General features: G+C 43.7%; 1 protein-coding gene across 1 annotated transcript in view; it reads right to left on the bottom strand.

Moving 5' to 3' along the window:
- Positions 1-16,753: 16,753 nt before the first annotated feature.
- dhrs7cb (dehydrogenase/reductase (SDR family) member 7Cb) overlaps positions 16,754-24,228 on the bottom strand; it is a 29,005-nt gene continuing 21,530 nt past the window's right edge. Inside the window, exon 7 of the mRNA XM_073025823.1 lies at positions 16,754-24,200. Coding sequence (XP_072881924.1) covers positions 23,992-24,200 — 209 coding nt within the window. The 3' untranslated portion in view covers positions 16,754-23,991. The remainder of the gene's footprint in view (positions 24,201-24,228) is intronic.

Genomic DNA, 24,228 nt, shown 5'->3' with positions numbered 1-24,228 from the left:
TAACAGGATGTGCGGTCATGGCCCAAGTGTGGAGAGAGAGAGAAAGAAACTGAAGCAGATCAGAAGTTCACTGACTTTAATGGGAACTGTGCAGAAAATAAAGGGAAAAAAGCAATAAACACTAGGCTAACAGGGTCTTCAACTAGAACTGCTGAACTAAAGATTATGTTGCTACAGCGGCTTGGCCATAATAGCTGAATACTAAATAAATATTGCTCTTTAACACCCTCAGGTGAACCAGTACTCTACTTTCCGGGAACCAGGACAATGGAAAGGAGGAAGGGTAGATATTCAAACAACAACACACACAAAATGCTGGTGGAACACAGCAGGCCAGGCAGCATCTATAGGGAGAAGCACTGTCGACGTTTTGGGCCGAGACCCTTCGTCAGGACTAACTGAAAGGAAAGATGGTAAGAGATTTGAAAGTAGTGGGGGGAGGGGGAAATGCGAAATGATAGGAGAAGACTGGAGGGGGTGGGATGAAGCTAAGAGCTGGAAAGGTGATTGGCGAACGTGATACAGAGTTGGAGAAGGGAAAGGATCATGGGACGGGAGGCCTCAGGAGAAAGAAAGGGGGGGAGCACCAGAGGGAGATGGAGAACAGGCAAACAACTAAATATGTCAGGAATGGGGTAAGAAGGGGAGGAGAGGCATTAACGGAAGTTAGAGAAGTCAATGTTCATGCCATCAGGTTGGAGGCTACCCAGCCGGTATATAAGGTGTTGTTCCTCCAACCTGAGTTTGGATTCATTTTGACAATAGAAGAGGCCATGGATAAACATTTCAGAATGGGAATGGGACGTGGAATTAAAATGTGTGGCCACTGGGAGATCCTGCTTTTTCTGGCGGACCGAGCATAGGTGTTCAGCGAAACGGTCTCCCAGTCTGCGTCAGGTCTCACCAATATATAAAAGGCCACACTGGGAGCACCGGGCGCAGTATACCACACCAGCCAACTCACAGATGAAGTGTCGCCTCACCTGGAAGGACTGTCTGGGGCCCTGAATGGTGGTGAGGGAGGAAGTGTAAGGGCAGGTGTAGCACTTGTTCCGTTTACAAGGATAAGTGCCAGGAGGGAGATCGGTGGGAAGGGATGGGGGGGACGAGTGGACAAGGGAGTCGCGTAGGGAGCGATCCCTGCGGAAAGCAAAAAGAAGGGGGGAGGGAAATATGTGTTTGGTAGTGGGATCCCGTTGGAGGTGGCGGAAGTTACGGAGAATTATACGTTGGACCTGGAGGCTGGTGGGGTTGTAGGTAAGGACAAGGGGAACCCTATCCCGAGTGGGGTGGATATTCCTCTGTTTTTGGTCAAGACTGGAACGAGAGGAAAGCAGTTAAATACCACCACAACAAAACACTAATTAGCTGGAACATGCATTCCTATGAGTGTGATTGCTGAACCTGTAACACATCCCAGCTGTGAGGGTGCACACGCCCCACGGTTATGATAAAATCCTTCTTTTAGGGATCAGGTTTTATAGAGTTACGTCAGATTGTGAGAGTAAACAGCTTCTGGACATCAGACAGGTTAGAATAAGCAGAAGATGCTAATTACATTTTCACCCGATTGACTCAGTTGTCTGAACCTGATTTAGTAAGAAAGGACAAGGGAAAATCAGGGTGATCTTGAGGGGATCTCGAAATCTGGGTCAAGTCAAGTCAAGTCACTTTTTATTGTCATTTCGACCATAACTGCTGGTACAGTACACAGTAAAAACAAGACAACATTTTTCAGGATCATGGTGTTATATGAAACAGTGCAAAAACTACACTGAATTATGTAAAGAACAACACAGAAAAAAACTACACTAGACTACAGACCTACCCAGGACTGCATAAAGTGCACAAAACAGTGCAGGCATTACAATAATAAACAGGACAATAGGGCAGTAAGTTGGTGTCAGTCCAGGCTCTGGGTATTGAGGAGTCTGATAGCTTGGGGGAAGAAACTGTTATATAGTCTGGTCATGAGAGACTGAATGCTATGATGTCTTTTCCTAGACGGCAGGAGGGAGAAGAGTTTGTATGAGGGGTGCGTGGGGTCCTTCGTAATGCTGTTTCCTTTGCAGATGCTGCGTGTAGTGAAAATGTCCGTAATGGCGGGAAGAGAGACCCCAATGATCTTCTCAGCTGACCTCACTATCCACTGCAGTGTCTTGCGATCCAAGATGGTGCAATTTCCAAACCAGGCAGTGATGTAGCTGCTCAGGATGCTCTCAATAGAACCCCTGTAGAATGTAATGAGGATGGGGGGTGAAAGATGGACTTTCCTCAGACTTCGCAGAAAGTAAAGACACTGCTGGGCTTTCTTTGCTATGGAGCTGGTGTTGAGGGACTGTGGTGAACTAGATATACCTGTCTGACTGCTCCTGTGGCTCCACCCAAGACCCTGCTGACTACCCCTGTGGCTCCTCCCACAGACCCCTGTATAAAGGCGACTGTGGCCTGCTGCTCTCCCTCATTTTCCCCAGGATGTAGTGTTGTTCTTCAGTCAATAAAAGCCGATATCTCACTTCCTAAGTCTCGGCGTGAGTTATTGATGGTGCATCAATTTTATTGACTGAAAGTTACAACATGGAAACCGCTTTACGCCCAGAACGCCTAGACTTGGACCCCCGAGACCCTGGAGCAGCTCTTGCCTTTGAACACTGGCTGGTGTGCTTCCAATCGTACTTAGAGGAGGTTCGTGCCACCGATTCGGCTGTTGGGCACAAACTTCTCTTCTCGAGGGTCGCCCCAAAAGTTTATTCGTTCATCAGGGACATATCCACCTACGAGGAGGCGCTTGCCGCCCTCCGAAGACAGTACCTGCGGCCAGTAAATCCAGTTTATGCACGGCACCGCTTGGCCACGCGAAAACAGCGGCCTACGGAGTCGACTGCTGAATTCCTCAGCGAGCTACAGATACTCGCGCGGGACTGTGACTGCAAAGCGCTCACAGCGGAACAGCATAAGGAACTCTTGGTCCGAGACGCTTTTGTGACTGGGGTTCGGTCAGTGTGTATCCGCCAGCGGCTGCTGGAAAAAGCTGATCTTACCTTACGCTCTGCGATAGAGACGGCCAGTTCGATAGAGGCTGCGCAACTGTACGCCGAAGAAGTCCAGCCGCGCGATTCCCCGGTTCCGAGCGAATTCGCCAACGCCGCTGCCAGTCGCGGTATCTCAAACCCCACGAATTCGCCAGGTATGAAACTCTGTTACTTTTGTGGGCTTCGGAAACATGCCCGGGAAAGCTGTCCGGCGCGCGAAACGACGTGTTCCAGCTGCGGGAAGAAGGGCCATTTCGCCAAGGTCTGTAAATCTAAACCGCGCCCGGGGTCGAGCAGCGCTGCGTCTGAGACCTGGGGGCCGCCATTTTGCATGACCGGATGTGGACAACCATCTTTGCCGGCGTCACCTGGCCCCGCCCCTACCTACCCGTGTGCGAATTGGGAGCCGCCATCTTGCATGCCCGGATGTGAGCGGCCATCTTTGCCGGCGTCACCTGGCCCCGCCCTCGACACGCCCAGTTCAACGCTGGCTTCCGTGACCCTCGATCAAAGCGCTCCGCACCAGCTCGCAAGGTCGATGATGGACATCCTGGTGGAGGGGCACAGGACTAGCTGCCTGTTTGACACGGGCAGCACTGAGAGTTTTATTGACCCGGCCACAGTGAAACGCTGCGGACTCGTTACACGGCCGGTCCGTCAGAAGATCACCTTGGCTTCAGGGTCGCATTCCACAGACATCCGGGTGGGTTGTGTAGCGACATTGGTGGTGCAGGGCACAGAGTATCAGAACTTTGCGTTCCTGGTCATGCCTCGACTGTGCGCACCTGTGCTATTGGGGCTGGACTTCCAGAGCCATCTCGAAAGTGTGACTATGGCATATGACGGGCCCCACCCACCACTCACTGTCAGGAATCCTCAGTTTGGTGGGACTTCGCCATATACTCCGTTACCACACGCACATACACCCCGAACCCCACATCCCGCCCAGCACCATGCCGATAGCTGTGCTGCTGACACTATTTGCAACCTCTCCACCCTCAAGATCCCTCCCCCATCGCTGTTCACCAACCTGACCCCCGACTGTAAACCTGTGGCAACTAAAAGTAGGAGGTACAGTGCGGGGGACAGGGCCTTTATTCATTCAGAGGTGCAGCGGCTGCTCAGGGAGGGGATCATTGAGCCAAGCACAAGCCCATGGCGGTCCCAGGTGGTCGTTGTTCGGACTGGGCAGAAAAATAGGATGGTTGTGGACTACAGCCAGACCATCAATAGATTCACGCAGCTTGACGCGTACCCCCTACCCCGCATCGCGGATATGGTCAACCAGATAGCTCAGTACAAGGTGTACTCGACAATTGATCTGAAATCCGCTTATCACCAGCTCCCCATCCGCCCAGAGGACCGCCCCTAGATAGATAGATAGATAGATAGATACTTTATTCATCCCCAAGGGGAAATTCAATGTTCCTCCAGTATGATATCACATAAACACAAGACAGACCAAGACTAACTGACCAAAAAAACCACATAATTATAACATACAGTTACAACAGTGCAAAGCAATACCATAATTTGATAAGAGCAGACCATGGGCACGGTAAAAAAAAGTCTCAAAGTCCCAGATAGCCCATCATCTCACGCAGATGGCAGAAGGAAGAAACCTCCAACGTGGCAAAACTTCCCGATGCAGCCTCTGGAAGCACCCGAGCACAGCCAACTGTGAGTCCGTCCGAAAACTTCCGACAACTTCGTGCCTCCGACCAGCCCTCCGACACCGAGCACCGAGCACCATCTCTGCCGAGTGCTTCAACCCCGGCTCCGGCCACCAAGCAACAGGCAAAGCCGAGGATTCGGGGCCTTCCTCTCTGGAGATCTCTCCGATCGCTCAGTAGCAGCGTCAGCAGCACAGGCATGTCAGAAGTTTCGCCAGATGTTCCTCCGGGGTGGCAGGCTCTATCACTTTCTGCGCGTCCCATTTGGTGTCACAAATGGGGTCTCAGTCTTCCAGAGGGAGATGGACCGGATGGTGGACCAGTACAAACTGACGGCCACATTTCCCTATCTAGATAACATCACCATCTGTGGTCGCGACTGGTCGGACCATGACGCCAACCTCCAACGTTTTTTCCAGGTGGCCGATGCTTTGAACCTCACTTATAACAAGGACAAGTGTGTGTTCAGAACCACACGACTCGCTATCCTTGGGTATGTCGTGGAGAACGGGGTCATTGGCCCTGACCCCGACCTTATGCGCCCCCTGTTAGAACTCCCTCTTCCCACTACTCTCAAGGCCCTCCGGCGGTGCCTGGGTTTTTTTTCCTATTACGCCCAATGGGTTCCCCATTACGCAGACAAGGCCCGCCCCCTGGTCAAGTCTACCACCTTTCCCCTCTCTGCCGAGGCCCGCGCGGCCTTCAGCTGCATTAAAGGGGACATTGCCAAAGCAACGATGCATGCGGTAGACGAGACCATTCCCTTCCAAGTAGAGAGTGACGCCTCTGACGTCGCGCTGGCTGCTACCCTCAATCAAGAAGGCAGGCCAGTGGCGTTTTTTTCTCGTACCCTTCAAGGCTCTGAACTTCGGCACTCCACGGTGGAGAAAGAAGCCCAAGCCATAGTGGAAGCTATTCGGCACTGGAGGCACTATCTCGCCGGCAGAAGGTTCACCTTGCTGACCGACCAGCGCTCGGTTGCGTTCATGTTCAGCAGCCAACAGCGGGGCAAAATCAAAAATGATAAAATTTTGCGATGGAGAATAGAACTCTCCACCTATACTTACGATATCCTGTACCGGCCTGGCAGGCTCAATGAACCGTCTGATGCCCTATCCCGGGGACCATGTGCTAGTGCCCAGCTCGACCAGCTGTATGCCCTTCATGCCCAACTTTGCCACCCGGGGGTCACCCGGTTTTATCACTTCATTAAAGCCCGGAACCTGCCGTACTCCCTGGAGGACATCAGGACGATGACCAGGGACTGCCAGATCTGCGCTGAGTGCAAACCGCACTTCTACCGTCCTGACACTGCGCAGCTTGTCAAGGCCACCCGCCCTTTTGAGCGACTGAGTATTGACTTTAAGGGCCCCCTTCCCTCCACCGACCGCAATGTCTACTTTCTCAGTATTATTGACGAGTACTCGCGATTCCCCTTTGCCGTTCCCTGCCCCGACACTACTACCACGTCGGTCATCAAAGTCCTGCGCCAGCTCTTCACACTGTTCGGATATCCCTGCTATGTCCACAGTGATAGAGGGTCCTCCTTTATGAGTGACGAGTTGCGCCGGTTCCTGCTTGCTAGGGGCATAGCTACTAGTCGCACCACGAGTTATAATCCCCGGGGGAATGGCCAGGTGGAGAGGGAGAATGCCACAGTGTGGAAGGCCATACTTTTAGCCCTTAAGTCACAAGGGTTGCCGGTCTCCCGATGGCAGGAGGTCCTCCCTGAGGCACTCCACTCTATCCGCTCCCTGTTGTGTACGTCCACTAATGCCACCCCTCACGAACGCTTATTCTCTTTTCCCAGGAAGTCTGTCACTGGGACCACCCTGCCAGTTTGGCTGACGTCCCCGGGGCCAGTGCTGCTGCGTAAACATGCGAGGAGTAATAAGTACTCACCACTGGTCGAGAAGGTTCACCTCCTGCATGCTAATCCCCAGTATGCCTACGTGGTCTTGCCTGATGGGCGGGAGGACACGGTCTCTGTCCGCGACCTGGCGCCCGCCGGAGCAGCAGACCACTACCCCGAGCACTCCACGGTAACTATGCACCCTGTACCCGAGGTGACTCCGCACGCACCGTGCCCCACACAGACTCCATATGCGTCTGTTCCAGGGCCCTCGCTCACACGCGAGGGGTCCCTGACACCTCCTGTTGGGACAGAATTAACCCACTCTCCGCCTTCGGAGCACACACCACCTCCGGCACCTGTGCCGTCATCACCTCCGGCTCCTGTGCAATTGCAGCCGGAGCTACGTAGATCGCAGCGAACGATTCGACCACCTGATCGACTTAACCTGTAAATATGCTTGGGAATTTTTTTTAAACAAAGGGGGGGTGAATGTGGTGAACTAGATATACCTGTCTGACTGCTCCTGTGGCTCCTCCCAAGACCCTGCTGACTACCCCTGTGGCTCCTCCCACAGACCCCTGTTTAAAGGCGACTGTGGCCTGCTGCTCTCCCTCATTTTCCCCAGGATGTAGTGTTGTTCTTCAGTCAATAAAAGCCGATATCTCACTTCCTAAGTCTCGGCGTGAGTTATTGATGGTGCATCAGGGACCAGGTGAGATTCTCCGCCAGGTGAAAACCAAGAAATTTGGTGCTCTTAACGATCTCTACCAAGGAGTCGTCGATGTTCAGCAGAGAGTGGTCGCTCCGTGCTCTCCTGAAGTCAACAACCATCTCTTTTGATTTGTTCACATTCAGAGACAGGTTGTTGGAGGCCTTGTAGGATGGAGCAGAAGGAGATCTAAAAGGGGAGAGTCAGAGTGAAGTTGGTGGATCTGAAAGGGCAAAACAGAGGGGAAGAGGAGCTCAAGAGGATGTGAAAAGGAAGCGTGAAACACAAACAGACTCGAAAGGGTGAAGGCAAGGTGGAGCTCACACAAGCCTGGAATGGTAATGGCCTAATTGTCTAGAGTGAACAAATGGACAAAGTGATGGGGCAAGAAAGCCAGGTAGAGTGAAGCACCAACAAGCTGAGAAGGAACAGTGAAGCAAGAATGACACAGAGGTAGCAGGCGACAGGGAAAAGTGTAGATGGAGCAGAGTGATCCAGGATGGATCTAGGAAACTGGTTGTGGGAGGGTGGTGCTCGAGCGAATCTGAAAAGTTGAAGGCAGGGCGCAGATTGAGTGGACATGGATGGAAGACATCAGGATAGATGCAGACCTGAAAGTTTGATGCCTACCAGACCGTGTAGTGTAAACCAGGAACAGGAATAGACAAAGTGAAGGGGCAGTGAAGGAGTGCACAACAGTTATCAGCCGTAGGTTGATGCAGGGAGAGCAAGGTGAATGGAAGTGGACCGGGCAATGCAAAAAGGATGCCAACACGGCAGGATGAGGCAGAAAGCAATGTGGCCAGATGCTACAAGGGCAGGATGGTCTTAGTGGGCTGAAGGTCCTGTTTCTGTGCTGTGTGGCGCTGTGACTATGACCCTAACAAACAGTCCAAACTAAAACAACACACATGAAATGTTGAAGGAAGTCAGTAAGTCAGGCAGCATCTATGGAGGGAAATGAACAGTCAACGGTTCGAACCAAGACTCCTCATCAAGACTGGAGAGAAAGAGGGGAGAAGCAAGAATAAAGGTCAGGGGAAGAGCATGAGCTGGCAGGTGATTGGTGAACCCAGGTGAGGGGGAGGTAGGTGGCGTGGGAGGAAGTCGGAATGATGTGTGAAGTTGGGAAGTGCTAAGTGGAACGGGCAAAAGGCTATGAGCCTGAACTGAAAACTGCATCTTTATAACAATTTAAGGTACAACAGTACATTGGCAAGGTTCACACTTTTGAAATCCAGCTTCTAGTTTCAAAGCTAATGAGATGAAAATAAAGACCAAGGCTATTAAATGCAAGAGTACTGTCACCCAAGCTTCCTGTGAACACTGGTCCACTTAGATGTCTGATTGACCGAAGAAAACATATCACCAATCCAGAGAGTAGAGCAGAGTGGTTTATTACTTTGATTATCCTGCTCCATCTGCAATGCTGCCTGGCTTCAGTTCTGAGGCTATTTGCTTACTTCTACTGTCTGCATGATTTGTTTTTTCTCTCTGGGTTGGGTGTTTTGACAATCTTGGGTGTTTGACGATCTTCTTTTTTTAATGGGTACTTTTGGGTTTCTTTATTTTGTGCCTGCCTGTAAGGAGACGACTCTCAAGGTTGCATAATGTATAAATACTTTGATAATAGATGTACTTCGAACTTTGAAAGAAAGAGCTGAAGTTAGACCAATTAAACAATGTTATTTGTAGGTTTACATTTGCATTTTTGAAGTTTTCCTTGCTGTTAGTTTGATGGTGAGGAGAGCAGAGCTCAATAGAAATTCTAATAAACTCTGAATCTATTGTTCATGCTTGTGCTTTGCCGAACTGGAGACTATTGGAGAAACAATGCCATAACTATTGCCAATACCCACTACTTTAACCAATTATTGTCAAGCCAGTATTTACGGTTTGGAGTCATCAACCTGAAACAGAAACTCTGTTTTCTCTCCTCACATGCTGGATGACCTACTGAGAATTTCCAGATTTTTTTGTTTTACTGAAAGGAAAATTCTGCCTGACTAACCTACTGCAATTTTTTGAGGAAATTACGAGTAGGGTAGACAAAGGAGATGCAGCAGGTGTGGTGTGCTTGGATTTTCAGAAGGCCTTTGATAAGGTGCTGCACATGAGGCTGCTTAGCAAGATAAGATCCCATGGAATTACAGGGAAGTTACTAGCATGGGTGGAGAATTGGCTGATCAGCAGAATACAGAGAGTGGGAATAAAGAGATCCTAATCTGGCTTGCTGTGGAGTTCCACAGGGGTTGGTGTTGGGACCACTGCTTTTTACGATATATGTCAATGATTTGGACTATGCGAATAATGGATTTGTGGCTAAATTTGCCGATGTTACAAAGATGGGTGGAGGAGCAGGTAGTGTTGAGGAAACAAAGAGCCTACAGAGAGACTTAGGTAGTTTAGGGAATGGGCAAAGAAGTGGCAAATGAAATACAATGTTGTATTTGGTACAAGAAATAAATGGTAGACTATTACTTAGATGGGGATATGGGGAGAGAATTCAAAATGTAGAGATGCAAAGGAACTTGGGAGTCTTTGTGCAGGATACCCTAAAGGTTAACCTCCAGGTTGAGTCGGTGGTGAAGAAGGCCAATCCAATGCAATAAAGGTATAGAATATAACAGCAGGGATGTGATGTTGAGGCTCTATAAGGCACTTGTGAGACCACACGGAGTATTGTGTGCAGTTTTGGGCTCCTTATTTTAGAAAGGATGTACTGACATTGGAGAGAGTTCAGAGAAGATTCACAAGAATGGTTCCAGGATTGAAAGGGTTACCGTATGTGGAAAGTCTGGTAGCTCATGGGCTTTATTCTCTGGAGTTCAGGAGAATGAGGGGAAATCTCATCGAAACATTCCGAATGTTAAAAGACCTGAACAGATTATACATGGCAAAGTTATTTCCCGTGGTAGGGGAGTCTAGGACAAGAGGGCATGACTTCAGGATTGAAGGATGTCTGTTTAGAACAGAGATGCGGAGAAATTACTTTAGTCAGAGGGTGGTAAATCTGTGGAATTTGTTGCCATGAGCAGCTGTGGAGGCCAAGTCATTGGGTGCATTTAAGGTAGAGATCGATAGGTTCTTGATTATCCAGGGCATCAAAGGGTATGGGGAGAAGACAGGAGAGTAGGGATGACTGGAAGAATTGGATCAGCCCATGATTGAATGGCAGAGCAGAGTCGATGGGCCAAATGGCCTGCTTCTGCTCCTGTATCTTATGGTCTTATAAGTATAACAATCCCAATGGATATTTCAGGAAATACCAATACGCTACTCCCTGCTATTTAGTTTATAGAGAAGGTAGTTCTTACGTTTTCTAACTTCAAAACATTAATTAATTCAAAGGAAGACATGGGAGTCCAGGAACACATGTCCAACTTTGATTTCACTTTAAGTGAGGTAAGCATGCATCACGTGGTAGTGTGATAATGTAAGGAATTCACATTTTTATACATATAACACATAATGAATTATTTAAACAAACAAGAATGCTTAATCAACCTATATATATATACACACACACACAAGATTATTCAAGTATTGCTCAAATATTAAGTACACAATTCTCCACCCTGTTTAGATATAAACTCCAATTCAATGGAAAATTCATCTCAACTATATATATATATATATATATGTGTGTGTGTGTGTGTGTGTGTATATATACACACACACACACACACACACACACACACACACACACACACACACACACACACACACACACACACACACACACACACACACACACCTACTATATACAGACATACACAGCATAGTAACCTTTAAATTGTCCTATTCAGGCCTAAAGATTTCATCATTGTGGGGGCTTTCTCACTCTTTGGGATAATGTCTTTTCTGACAAGGGGGATCACTCTGCTTGGCAGGTGAAACTTGTGGTTTTGAAACAATCTCAGGTTCTGGGTGATTGTAGGAGTTGACTCTGAGACTGCTGGATGTGATTCTTTCTTCTTCTTTTAGTTTGTGCATCTTGATCTTAGAATAGTGCATTTAGTTCACTGGAGTATTCTCTTATTAGTCCTTCTATTGCTTCCTTTACAATCTGATCTCTCCTCTTGGTTTCCTCAACAACAACATCATCTGACAAACCCTGTTATATCTCCATTGACTCCTTTCTTTTTGGCTTTCCATTCATCCAGATGGGCTTTGGTCTTTGCATTTGCTTTCACAAGCAGCTTTTTGTCTCCCACTTGAAGCTCATACAATAACCTTAATGCACGCAGAGCAGATTTTGGTTCTTTATACTCACTAAAGCTGAATGCTTGCAGACTTTCCTGAAGCTCCTTTTTACTCTTTTCAGCTTCAAACCAAGCCACATTTTGCAAGCAATTGCCTGATTAACATATCAGAAGATTTCTCAAATATGCTGCTTATAAAAACTGTTATGGTCAGACCACTGATTTCCATGATTTTTTTCTGAGCAGCATGGTCCTTCCTTGGTCCAATATGTTTTCCAACCAGAGGCACAGGGGTCTGTACCAATGCTCATTGCCCTCTGGTGCGGAACAGTTCATGATGTACAGCATGGAGACAGTTGTAGCATCATCCAGTACCTTTCTTAATTCGCTTCAGATGGCTTAATTGCTGGGAATGTGACATGCAAATTGTGGATGGATCTCCACTCAAGTTAAACTTGTCTCAGTCACTCATGCCCCCACAACAATCTCCTGTCTTTACCATGTACAAGCTCAATTTAGCTTGTTGGTTATTGTATTTCACAGTTACAAATTTCTTTCTAACAGGAGTCATGTCTTCTCCAGTATAAGTTCTTAGTTGGATATCTGCAGGCATCAATTTAGTATCTTTGAAATGCCATTCAAACTAATTTTGTGGAATGACTGAAACAGCCAAGCCAATGTCCAGTTCCATTTTAATTAATTTGTTGTTCACTTCTGAGGTAAGCCATATTGCTTGTCTTTTGTTAATTTTTATATTATAAATCTGAAGGCTACTCAGTCCTGTGTCACTGTCATCATTATTAGATTTTCAGTCAACAGCATGCAGATTAGTGCTACTTTTGAAACAGCAACTTGGCTTCTTAGCTTTTTCCCTTCCCTGAGTAGTCCATTTATTTTTGTCTGTCCTTTGTATGTGTTGCATTTTCTGCAAGTTTCACCTTTAAACCTTCATTGGTTTGGTGAATTTGAGCCCCTGCCACAATGGTAACACAATTTGTTTGGTCAGGCCAGTTCCTACTTAGATGTTGCAATTTCGTTCCTGCTCACTTTTGTTCCTGACTGCAGCTCAATTGCATCTCTGTCTGTGGTTTCCATTGAAACAGCAATTTCAACTGCTCTTTGAAATGTAAGTTGTATTTCAGTTAGGAGCCATTTTCAAATGCTTTCTTGTAAGATTCCACAGATTTAATGATCTCTCAGTACATCATTAAGGGCATTACCAAACTGACAATTCTCAGACTACTTCAATTCAGCCACATATGCTGAAGTGTTCTCCCCTTCCTTTCAAGTCCACTTATGAAACTTAAAGCGTTCTGCAATCAACAGTTTCTTTGGTCCTAAATGTTCCTGCATTAATTTGACAATAGCAGCAAGCATTATTTCTGCTAGTTTGGTTGAAGCAGTCGAACTTCAAAGCAAGCTATTTGCCTTGAAACCCACTGAACTCAGTAAAATTGGTACTCATGTCTCATTAGCTATCTCATTTGCTTCAAAATATTGTTGAATTTGCTCAATATATATATTCCAGTTATCTTTTGTGTAACCAAACAAGTCAATTTTCCTGACATAGCCAACAATTTCTACTTTTTTATTATCACCCAGTACTCACTCTTTATAAACTCGTGAATTTCTCCGTCTGCTGCCTTTTCTTAAAAAAAAAGCTTGATTGTGTCTTCCCTTCTGAAGAGCAAGTGCTGCACTGCTTTTTGTAACTCAACCATCTCTTGCTGCATTTTTATTAGTTTGAAACTCATGCTGTGCATCAACAGGTCAGTGGCCATCTCGGGTTCATTTTAAAAATACCTCATTGCCAATGTTATGTTTTGTAACTTTAATATATAAAACTAATTCAAAGGAAACCATGGGAGTCCAGGAATGGATGTCCTAACTTCGAGTTTACATTAAGTGAGATGTGCACGCATCACATGGTAGCGTGACGACATAAGCAATTCACGTATTTATGCATATAACTTGTAATGAATTATTTAAATAAACAAGAAAGATAAGCAACCAATATACAGTATATACAAAATTACTCAAATATTATTCTAATATTAAATACATAGCAGTAATCAAGATTGAACACAGAAACATGAAATGTATTGCTTTATTAATATTAGCACCCAGAGTTTAATAACAGACACCTGAAGAATTCATACACAAATTGCATATTTTACCTTACATTAAATTAGGCTGCACACAAACCATTTCAATATACACTATGGACTAAAAACACAGGTGGTAAAACTATTAGATGAAAGCTTAGTAGGTTTCTCTTTTGTTTCTTTGATTGTTTTTAAAATGCAAACAATAACATTATGTTAGTGGCTTAAACCATGCATTAAATTAACAGAAGGAAATTCTGTAAGATGCCAAGTTTTTGTTCTTTAATATTACTAGTTGGAATTTTAAAAATGCATAATATTGGGTTTATGACATGCTTTACTAATTGAAAAAGGTTTTTTTCTGAATTATATGGAGACAATTTACTGCATGATTTGGAAATTAAGATAATCAATTCAGGAAGATTATGGTTCAGTCTTCAAAAGATATTGTTTTGTCTTATCTCAGTCAGGCTGACAGTGAAAGTAGTGTAACTATTCATCAGTGGACCAAAGTCATAGAGCAAAATATCCTGTCACAGTGCAAGTTTGAACATGTATGTGTGAGGGACATCGGCAAATATCACATCAGATACAGCAACACCACCTTTCAAAGATAAATAGCCAGCACAGCCCACTGTACCATATGGTCCATATGTTAGTATGAATCACTATCATCAGGAGAGGAGTGAGGGTGAGTGGGTGGTGCAGAAATATTAATTTTTTATTATTAATTGTGCGTGATATGATCTCATAATGAAATTTGTATTGAGAGGTTATTTTTATAAATATGAAGGTACTAAAATATCATCTTGAAGTTTAAGCAGATATAAAACACATCACTGTGGTTATCAAGTCTGTGATTTTTTAATTATTAATTTACATAGTTGGCAAGCAGAGATTCAGTGCAATACCCTATCTGCCCTTTAAAGGATAATGGGAGGACATCTTTTACAATTGTTGGGTAGGACTTTGTTGGATCAATGTATTTCTACGTCAGGATGGTGTGTGACAAAGGAAGGATAAGGGTTGAGGATTTGTGAAGGCTATTCAGGTTGCATTACAAGTTATTTGTAATAACATCCAAGTGGTGGATGAAGTGAAGATTTCATGCTGTGAAAGGGGTGCTAACCAGGTGGGCTGCTTTGTCCTAAAATGTGTGGATGATTCTGGGTGCTTTTGGAGCTGTAGTAACACTCTTTACTTGCGCCTTGTACATACAGAAGGGCTTTAACAAGCCAGGAAGTATACCACAGAATAACCAATTGCTAAACCAGAGGCCACAGTTTATATGTGTCTGATTCAGTGACACCCATTATGTGTTGATGCTAGGGATTTGAGACTAATAATGACACTAATTATCAAGGATCACTGGTTGGATGATCCCTTGGGCAGATTATCTCTGACGGCATTGTTCCTTTACGAGGGATGATTGATATGTTTGTGGCCTAAGGTAGAAGGAGTCAATTTTCAAAAACCTAGCACATTTATTTTTCAACATAGTCCCCTCCTACATTTACACACTTAGTCCAGCGGTCATGGAGCATACAGATCCTGGACCTCCAGAAAGTGTCCACAGACAGGTGATTGATAAGTTTGTGGCCTAGGGTAGAAGGAGATGAGTTATACAGCTCTCGTTACATGCACATGCAGGTCAACTCTGAGTGATTATGCAGAAAGTTTGAAGTTAATAACTCATCTCCTTCTACTTTAGGCCACAAACTTATCAAATACCCCTGCTGTGGACACCTCCCAGAGGTCCAAGATTCGTATGCTCCACGACCACTGGACTAAGTGTCTAAATGTAGGAGGGGTCTATATTGAAAAATAAATGTGCTAGGTTTTCTAAAATTGCCTCCTTCTACCTTTGGCCATGAAGTTATCAATCACCCCTCGTATTTGAGAAGTTACAAAACAGATTACAAGCAGAACTGAACATTACAGTAAACAGTGAACATCATACTTCTGAACTTAACAGTGTTGTGAGGTGATGGTTGGCCCTGAGGAACTCCCGGAATGATCTTCTAATCGTCAGATGATTACCTCAAATAACAATGACATGATACCAAATTAAATAATACTAGCACACTAAAACTATGATCAAAGACCTTGGACATTCTCCCTTCTCCCCTTACTCATCGGGCAGAAGATATGAAAGCTTGACAGCATGTACCACCAGGCTGAAGGGCACTTTCTATCCTGCTGTTATCAGACTCCCTCTTGTATAATAAGATGGACTCTGGACCATGCAATCTATCTCGTTATGATCTTTCACTTTACTGTTTACCTAGATAGCACCGTCTCAGTAGCTTTTCCTTTATTCTGCATTTTTACTATTTCACCTTCAATGCATTTTGCAATGATCTGAACAGTAAGACAAGCTTTTCATGCTTGTGTTTTGGCACATGTCACAGTAATAAACCAACAAACGAACCAGCATACATTTATGTGTACTTGCTAAATACCACTATGTGTGACAAGTGAATCCAGCTAGTAGAGAATTCCCATTGTTTTCAATTTTATCAGCGCTTCTTGATGCTGCACTAGTTCAGACCTTGCTTTGATGTCAGGTCTGTCATTGTCGTCTCAGTTACAGTACAGCTGGGCCATTCCATGTGCCAAATCCTAGTCACCTCATAGTAAGGGCAATCGAGCACCCTCCCTACCACCTTGAAAGTTCTTTGCTTTTAGAAACATAGGAAGCATTCCAATTAGAACAAATAATTTATACAGTTTAGGTGCAGCTAATATTCCAGATAAGTTTTCTTCATCAATATTTAGCCTAAGCAGAATCACAATTACATCTTCTTCTCTCAAACTTCAGCAGCATTGATTTCTTGGTGAAGACTGACGTAATGGTTCTCAACAATGCCTTTTGCCATGATGAGTAAATTTACCTTCTTGTTTCTGAGCTCATCTTATGTAAAATACTTCATTGCTTTTATGTCTTCTGCCAGTCTTGATGCTTACCTTATTTCCTTTTTTATTTCCCATCTGAACTTATAGTAATCAGCTTGGTTCTCACAAATAATAATAAAAATAGTATCTTCCATAAGCCCTTTTCTCTAACTTTGTTCTGATTCTTTACTCATCTATTGAACTTTGGTTTGAATTTCCTACCTTATTCCTCACATGTGGCAGACTGGCTAAGCCAACCCCACTGTTCAATCACTGCCTAACTGAACCACATTTGTTCTCAAACCATTGAAAATGGTCTTTCTTCAATTGATTATTTAGCCTTGAAGTAGTATAAATCCTTTTCTATGGCCTTACTTTTATCTGCTCCTCTTTTCCCAGAACCAAACACAACAATATTATATTTTTTGTTGGGTCAGAAACAGTCCACCGCTCTGTGATAAATGCAAGAGGGGCGTGGCCTCTCTCATCCATATGTACTGGCTCTGTCCTAGCTTGGAGAAATTCTGGAAAGATGTCCTCACTACACTATCGGGTATTCTGAATCAGCACCTAGAACCTAACCCCTTAATTGCTCTGTTCGGTTTTTGGGGCGAGACAGATTTATGTCTGGGTCCGACCAAGTGCCGAATACTATCCTTTGCCTCTCTCCTGGCGAGACGCTTGATCCTCCTTAGATGGAGAGATGTTGCCCCGCCCACTCATGCGCAATGGCTTAACGACATTATGGCCTGCTTGGACCTCGAAAAAATTCATTATTCAGTTCTCAATTCGGATTTAAAGTTCCATAAGATCTGGGGGCCTTTTATCAAGTACTTTCATAACCTTCCTCCTGACTAGGGTTTTTTTTTTCTTTTCAGTCCCTTGCTTTCAGCTCCCTTTTTTTTTCTGGTAGTAGGCATTATTATCCTCTGTTGCTAAGTGTATTCACAGTCTGGGAGTTTGATTGTCCGGACTTATACTCTCTATATTGTGTAGTGGTTGGTCTGGAATTGTTGTTTTTTTTCTTGTGTTGTGGGGTTTGGGGAGGACACTAAGCTCACTTGTCTTTAATTTTGGTGCTTTTTTGTTAAATTCTCTTCCTCTGTAGCATATTGTTATTGTATGCTTAACCTTGCTCTGTATTAATGCTCCTCATTGGGATTTGAGGTTTTTAATTTTGTAAAATGTTTTGAAAAACTAATAAAAAAATTTTAAAAAAAAGAAAAGAAAAAGAAACAGTCCACAACACAACAAATTTCATGGCATATGTCAGTGATAATAAACCTGATTCTGAACACATTTACAAACACCTCTCTCTCATTGCACAATTCATTATCTTTGTTATGAACCTTCTAGTCTATATCTGAATAGTTGAAATCCCCATTTGTAAAATTCCAATAATCCACTATCGAATTGTTTGTAAGTTCCAATGTTTGGCATCTGTCTTACTAGGTACTGATTCCTGTGCTCCCTTTAACTCTGTGGATCTTGTCCCTGAATTCCCTTTATCACACTGAAGCCCTGTTTAGCATGCTCTCTTTAACATGACAGACTTGCACTATCTTGAATATACCAGTGCCCCCATTCCCTCTAACGTACTGAGGCCCTGCTTCCTGAATTCCTTTTAACACACTGGAGCCCTGATTTCTATAATCCATTTAACACTGGGGCTCCAATTCTGACGTTCCTTTTAAAGTCACTAGGGCGGCAACTCCTATGCTCTTTTTGAATTCATCTGGTGCCTGGTTCCCATGCTCCATTTAAACCTGGGGTCCTGCTTCCCCCATTCTCATGAAGTTCACCTTATTCAGATTCCAATGTTCCCACAAAATATATTGCAGCCGTTTTCCCATTCTCCCTTTAAACTTGCTGGGTTTGCAGGAGATATATTAGTGTAACACAACTGAATAAAATAATTGGAATAATATCTAATAGACCGGGAAATCTGGTCCGGCAAATGCCCAACTATGCCAGACTAATAGAGTTTTACTGCATCAATATTAAAAGGCTTTTGGTCATTCCTGAAACTTCAAACAAATTTGTTCCTCAATATTCTTCCCACTATTTTGTCTATCTATGGAATAGACAGGGTAGTGTGGGTTTAGTACTTTTTTTAAAGGAATATATGGGTCAGCACAATATGAAGGGCTGCAGGGCATGTACTGTACTGTGCTGTAGTATTCTAGTGTTCTAGTGCTCTAATAGTCCCAGATTCTGTAAAATGCCTCCATTGTTTATTCATTCCATGTGGTTTGAATCTATTCTTGATTGTTCCAAGACATCCATTCTCTCCAGAATTGTAGATCAAATCAAAAGCTGCAGACACACTGAAAATCACTGTAGACACAGGAAACTGAAATTAAAACAGAATATACTAGCAACACACACAAAACCCTGGAGGAACTCAGCAGGTCAGGTAGCATCTATAGAAATGAATAGACAGTTGACATTTTGGGCCGAGACCACTATGGAACATTCAGCAGGTCAGGTAGCATCTATAGAAATGAATAGACAGTTGACGTTTTGGGCCGAGACCACTATGGAACATTCAGCAGGTCAGGTAGCATCTATAGAAATGAATAGACAGTTGACATTTTGGGCCGAGACCACTATGGAACATTCAGCAGGTCAGGTAGCATCTATAGAAATGAATAGACAGTTGACGTTTTGGGCCGAGACCACTATGGAACATTCAGCAGGTCAGGTAGCATCTATAGAAATGAATAGACAGTTGACGTTTTGGGCCGAGACCACTATGGAACATTCAGCAAGTCAGGCAGCATCTATAGAAATGAATAGACAGTTGACGTTTTGGGCCGAGACCACTATGGAACATTCAGCAAGTCAGGCAGCATCTATAGAAATGAATAGACAGTTGACGTTTTGGACCGAGACCACTATGGAACATTCAGCAAGTCAGGCAGCATCTATAGAAATGAATAGACAGTTGACGTTTTGGGCCGAGACCACTATGGAACATTCAGCAGGTCAGGCAGCATCTATAGAAATGAATAGACAGTTGACGTTTTGGGCCGAGACCACTATGGAACATTCAGCAAGTCAGGCAGCATCTGCAGATTTAATGTTTCAGGTCAAAGATTTTGTACTAGATCTGGAGAAGGGAGAAACAAGTGTGTTTTAAGTTGCACAGAGTGGAAGATTAGAGAGAACAATGGATTATCTGTGATGGGATGGAGTCTAATATTTTCCAAGCAAATTAATTGTTTTCAATTCTGACAGAGAGGGAAGTGGTAGTTAAAGGTAATTGCTATCTGGAGGGTTATAAAGAGGGGAAGATATGTGGGAACAACTGGAGAGGAAAACAGCACAGCAATATGCTGGAACTGTGAGGTGCAGAACACAACAGTTGCTGGAAATCTGAAGGTCAAGCTGTAGAGAGAGAAAACCTGATCTGATGAAGCAAGACTTTGCCACCAGAACAGGCCAAGGGCTTTCAACTGCATTCCTCTATTTTATCCATTTCTGCTCTCACTTCCCAGGATGAGCAAGGAATGGGTTCCCCTTGGCCAGAGAAGGTTCATGAGAATGATCGCAGGAATGAAAGGGTTAACATATGAGAAGCATTTAGAAACATAGAAACATAGAAAACCTACAGCACAATACAAGCCCTTCGGCCCACAAATTTGTGCCGAACATGTCCCTACCTTAGAAATTACTAGGTTTACCTATAGCCCTCTATTTTACTAAGCTCCATGTGCCTATATAAAAGCCTTTTAAAAGACCCTATCATAACCGCCTCCACAACCGTTGCCGGCAGCCCATTCCACACACTCACCACTCTGAGTAAAAAACTTACGCCTGACATCTCTTCTGTACCTACTCCCCAGCCCCTTAAACCTGTGTCCTCTTGTGGCAACCATTTCAGCCCTGGGAAAAAGCCTCTGACTATCCACATGATCAATGCCTCTCATCATCTTGTACACTTCTATCAGGTCACCTCTCATCCTCCTTCGCTCCATGGAGAAAAGGTCGAGTTCACTCAACCTATTCTTGTAAGGCATGCTCCCCAATCTAGGCAACATCCTTGTCGATCTCCTCCGCAACCTTTCTATGACTTCCATATCCTTCCTGTAATGAGGCGAACAGAACTGAGCACAGTACTCCAAATGGGGTCTGACCAGGGTCCTATATAGCTGCAATTTGATGGCTCTAGATTAAGTACTCACTGGAGTTTAGAAGAATGAGGGAGGAATCTCATCGAAAACTATTCACTTGAAAGGCCTCGATCAGGAGTTCCCAACCTGGGGTCCATGAACATCTTGCTTAATGGCATTGGTCGTTGGCATAAAAAAATTTGGGAACCCCAGGCCTAGATAGAGTGGATGTGAAGAGGATGTTTCCTATCGGAGTCTAGGACCGGTGGACACAGCCTCAGAAATGAAAAACACCCCTTTAGAACAGAGATAAGGAGGAATTTCTCTAGCCAAAGGGTGGTGAATCTGTGGAATTCATTGCCACATGAATGTGGAGGCTATGTTATTGCATATATTTAAAGTGGAGGGTGATAGGTTTTTGATTAGTCAAAGGTATGGGGAGAAGGCAAGAGAAAGGGATTGAGAGGAAAAATAAATCAGCCTTGATGGAATAGTGAGCAGACCCAGTGAGACGAATTGCCTGATTCTGCTCTGATGTCCAATGGTCTATGGCTGTCTTCACCTTCCATCCCCATGGCCTCCATATTCAACAGATCATCTTCTATAATGTTTGCCATCTGCAGTGAGATTCCACTACCAGACACATCTTCTCTTCTGTCCCTTTTGAGCATTATGAAGAGACCATACCCACTGCACCTCCCAACTTCCCTCTTCTATCATCAGCCCTTTTCTCATGACATTGCCTTTGCAATACTTAAAATGTTGTTACTAACCAGGGATCCAAATACTGCTTCATGGAGTTGTAGATACAAAGAGCACGGAAACAGCCTCTTCACCCCACTGTGTCTGTGCTGATCATCAACCACTGATTCATACTAATCCTCCTTTTCTACCCACATTTTCATTAACTCCCTCCAAAATTCTTTATCTCACCCACACACCAGGAGATACTTACAGTGGCCAATTATCTTTCCAAAATGCACGTCTTGGAATATAGAATGAACCAAACCATCTAAAAGTAACCCACTTAGTTACTGCAGAAAGTGCAAATCCCACACAGATAGGATTAAATCAGGGTCTCTGGTTCTGTGAGTCGGCTGCTGTATTTGTTATGCCTTTGTGTCACTCACTAATTCATTTGGACATTTTTCAGTATGATGAATTTCATTTGTACTATTAATCTGATCTTCTCTACAGTGAAGAAATAAAACATATTGGATAGCTGCTTTGCAGAGCACATCCATTCAATCTGCAAGGATGACACTGAGATTCTAGACTACATTACTTTAATTCTCCATACCTCACCCAATCTGACTTCCCTGTCTTTACCTTTCATACTGTTCCAACAAAGTCCAACATAAACTTGAGGAACAGTAACTCATATTCCATCTAGGCATGTTATAGGCTTCGGGACTAAGTTTCAATTGCAGACAACCAGCCTTTCCAATCTGTGTCAGGATTAAGCTGATCTCCCATATAAAACATTAACTCAATTTCTCTATCTACGCAGATGCAACCTGATCTGATGAACCTTACTAATGTTCTCTTTTTCTTTTAGCACTACTGCATGTCACTATTTCAGCATACTGTCTTTTGCCCTCCAATTACGGTACCCTCATTCCTTTTCTTACAGATTAGCTGTGATTCACTAGCATTCCCCTCTCTTAAATGGTACTGAAACCTGCTTTGTCACATGGACAGCCTTGGACTCCTCCCTATCACCAACATTCCCTTTGTTCTCATCATCACCTCTCTCCCTCTCTGCAACTTAAAACTTGTTTGAGTCATCAACATGTAACATTAATTCTGCTTCTCTATTCACAGTCTATTCAGTGCCCGCTTTGCATATTCTGTTTTTATTTCTCCTTAATCAATACTGCCATTCTTCCTCCTTTTCTTCCATTCTCTATCATTCCTTAATACCTTATATCTATAAATATTGAATCCTATACCTGCCCTTTTAGATAGGTCTCTGTTATTTCCACAACATCATAATCCTGTGTGATTTATTAGTCCTGCAGCTCACCAGCCTTATTTAATATGGTTCTTGGATTTATAAGTGCACTGTAAGCCTCTCTCTATCTTTATCTAGTTCTGTCCATTTCCAGCATCTATTTCTATATCTTGATCTAGTGCTATTTATCTTTTGGGTCTATGTTTTTGCATCTTTCTTTTCTACTATTCAACACCACATTTCTGTAGCATTAGCTTCTGGTATTCAGTTTCTTTTTGTCTATGGTTACACCAAGGCTGTAGTGAGGACAGTCCCAAATTTGGACATCCTTGAGTGAGCTAACAGATGAACAAGTTCTGCATAATAGTACCATCATTGGCACCTTCTATCAGTTTGCTGATGATTGATGTATCTTGTGCTTGAACTATGTTTCCTTCTTTTTAGTAGAAAGACATCTGTGTAACCAATGGTGATCTCAGGCATTTCCAGAGGAGATTTGTAAAATCATATAAGTAAGGCTTTCAACAGATCCCTGAGTTTGTGATAAATCATTAATTCACATCCAATTTCACTGTCTTTTAACCAAAAGTAACCTTTTTGTTGATGGGTAGATTGAAAAAAAGAGCACACTGCTACACAGGGTAGAACAGGTTTGCAGTGCTGTTTGGAACTGGAAGGCTAGATTATCTGTCTGACGAACAAAGATATATCAGTGCTGGTCTATCAGCCAACTTATGACAGTGAATGATGATAGAATTGGTTACTTGACTTTGACTGACAATAGAATAAAAATGAGATTATAAAAGCGCAAAGATAGCACACATGACCAGGAGTAAACTTTTCAGCATTGTGTATCTACATTGCTGATTGTTATCTCAACTCCATTTACCAGCCTTTGCTTATTTCCCTTGATATCCTTATATAAAATAAATCTGCCTTGTCCTGAAAGTTCAGTATGTTTTAGCAATCATAGTGCTTCAAGGGAAGGTCATTTCAGATTCCTAACACAATTTAGGGAAAAGTAGTTACTGATTTTGCTTCTGATTATCTTAGTTCAAATTAGAAGATTATGTCCTTTCTTCCTGATAACTTACCAAAAGAAATTGTTCATTTGTGTTTCCCCTATCAAATCCATGTGTTCTTTTGAATACCTTAGCAAAATCATCACTCAGCCTTCTTACCTCGAGGGAACACAAGATAGTTTATCTAATTTGCCCTTGTAATTTAATCCAGTAACCTCCAATATTAAGCTAATGATATAACTTGCCAGAATAGATAGCAAAAGGAAAACAAAAATAGGGAAGTGAAGTGATGGTTAGGTAAGAAGCAATTTTTAAAAGGCAAACTACGAGGTAAATAAGTCAGAAGCAATGTAAAGTTTAGACATACGTAAGAGAGACAGGAGAGATGGAGCAGTAAATTCATGAACAAGGCTTAATCAAAGGAAGTTACTGATCTTCTTCACTTATGGGTTGGCTTGAGATTCCAGCAGCAACAATTGCAAAAAATATCTCAGGGAAGAATGTTCTTAAGTAGACAAATGCCTTCGGAGTAGGATTTCCAATCAACACCTCTTTGCTGCCTCTGTTCACTGTGTACAATACTTCCTCAGCTACTTCCACTGGATGAACACCATAAGTCATCTTCCTGAAGAAAACTAAGAAGCACAAAACAAAGAAATTATT

The sequence above is a fragment of the Hemitrygon akajei genome, chromosome 22 (genome assembly GCF_048418815.1).
Source record: "Hemitrygon akajei chromosome 22, sHemAka1.3, whole genome shotgun sequence".
Classification (NCBI taxonomy): Eukaryota; Metazoa; Chordata; class Chondrichthyes; order Myliobatiformes; family Dasyatidae; genus Hemitrygon; species Hemitrygon akajei.
Note: the sequence above shows the minus strand (reverse complement) of the source record. Positions and strands in the feature narration are given on the sequence as shown.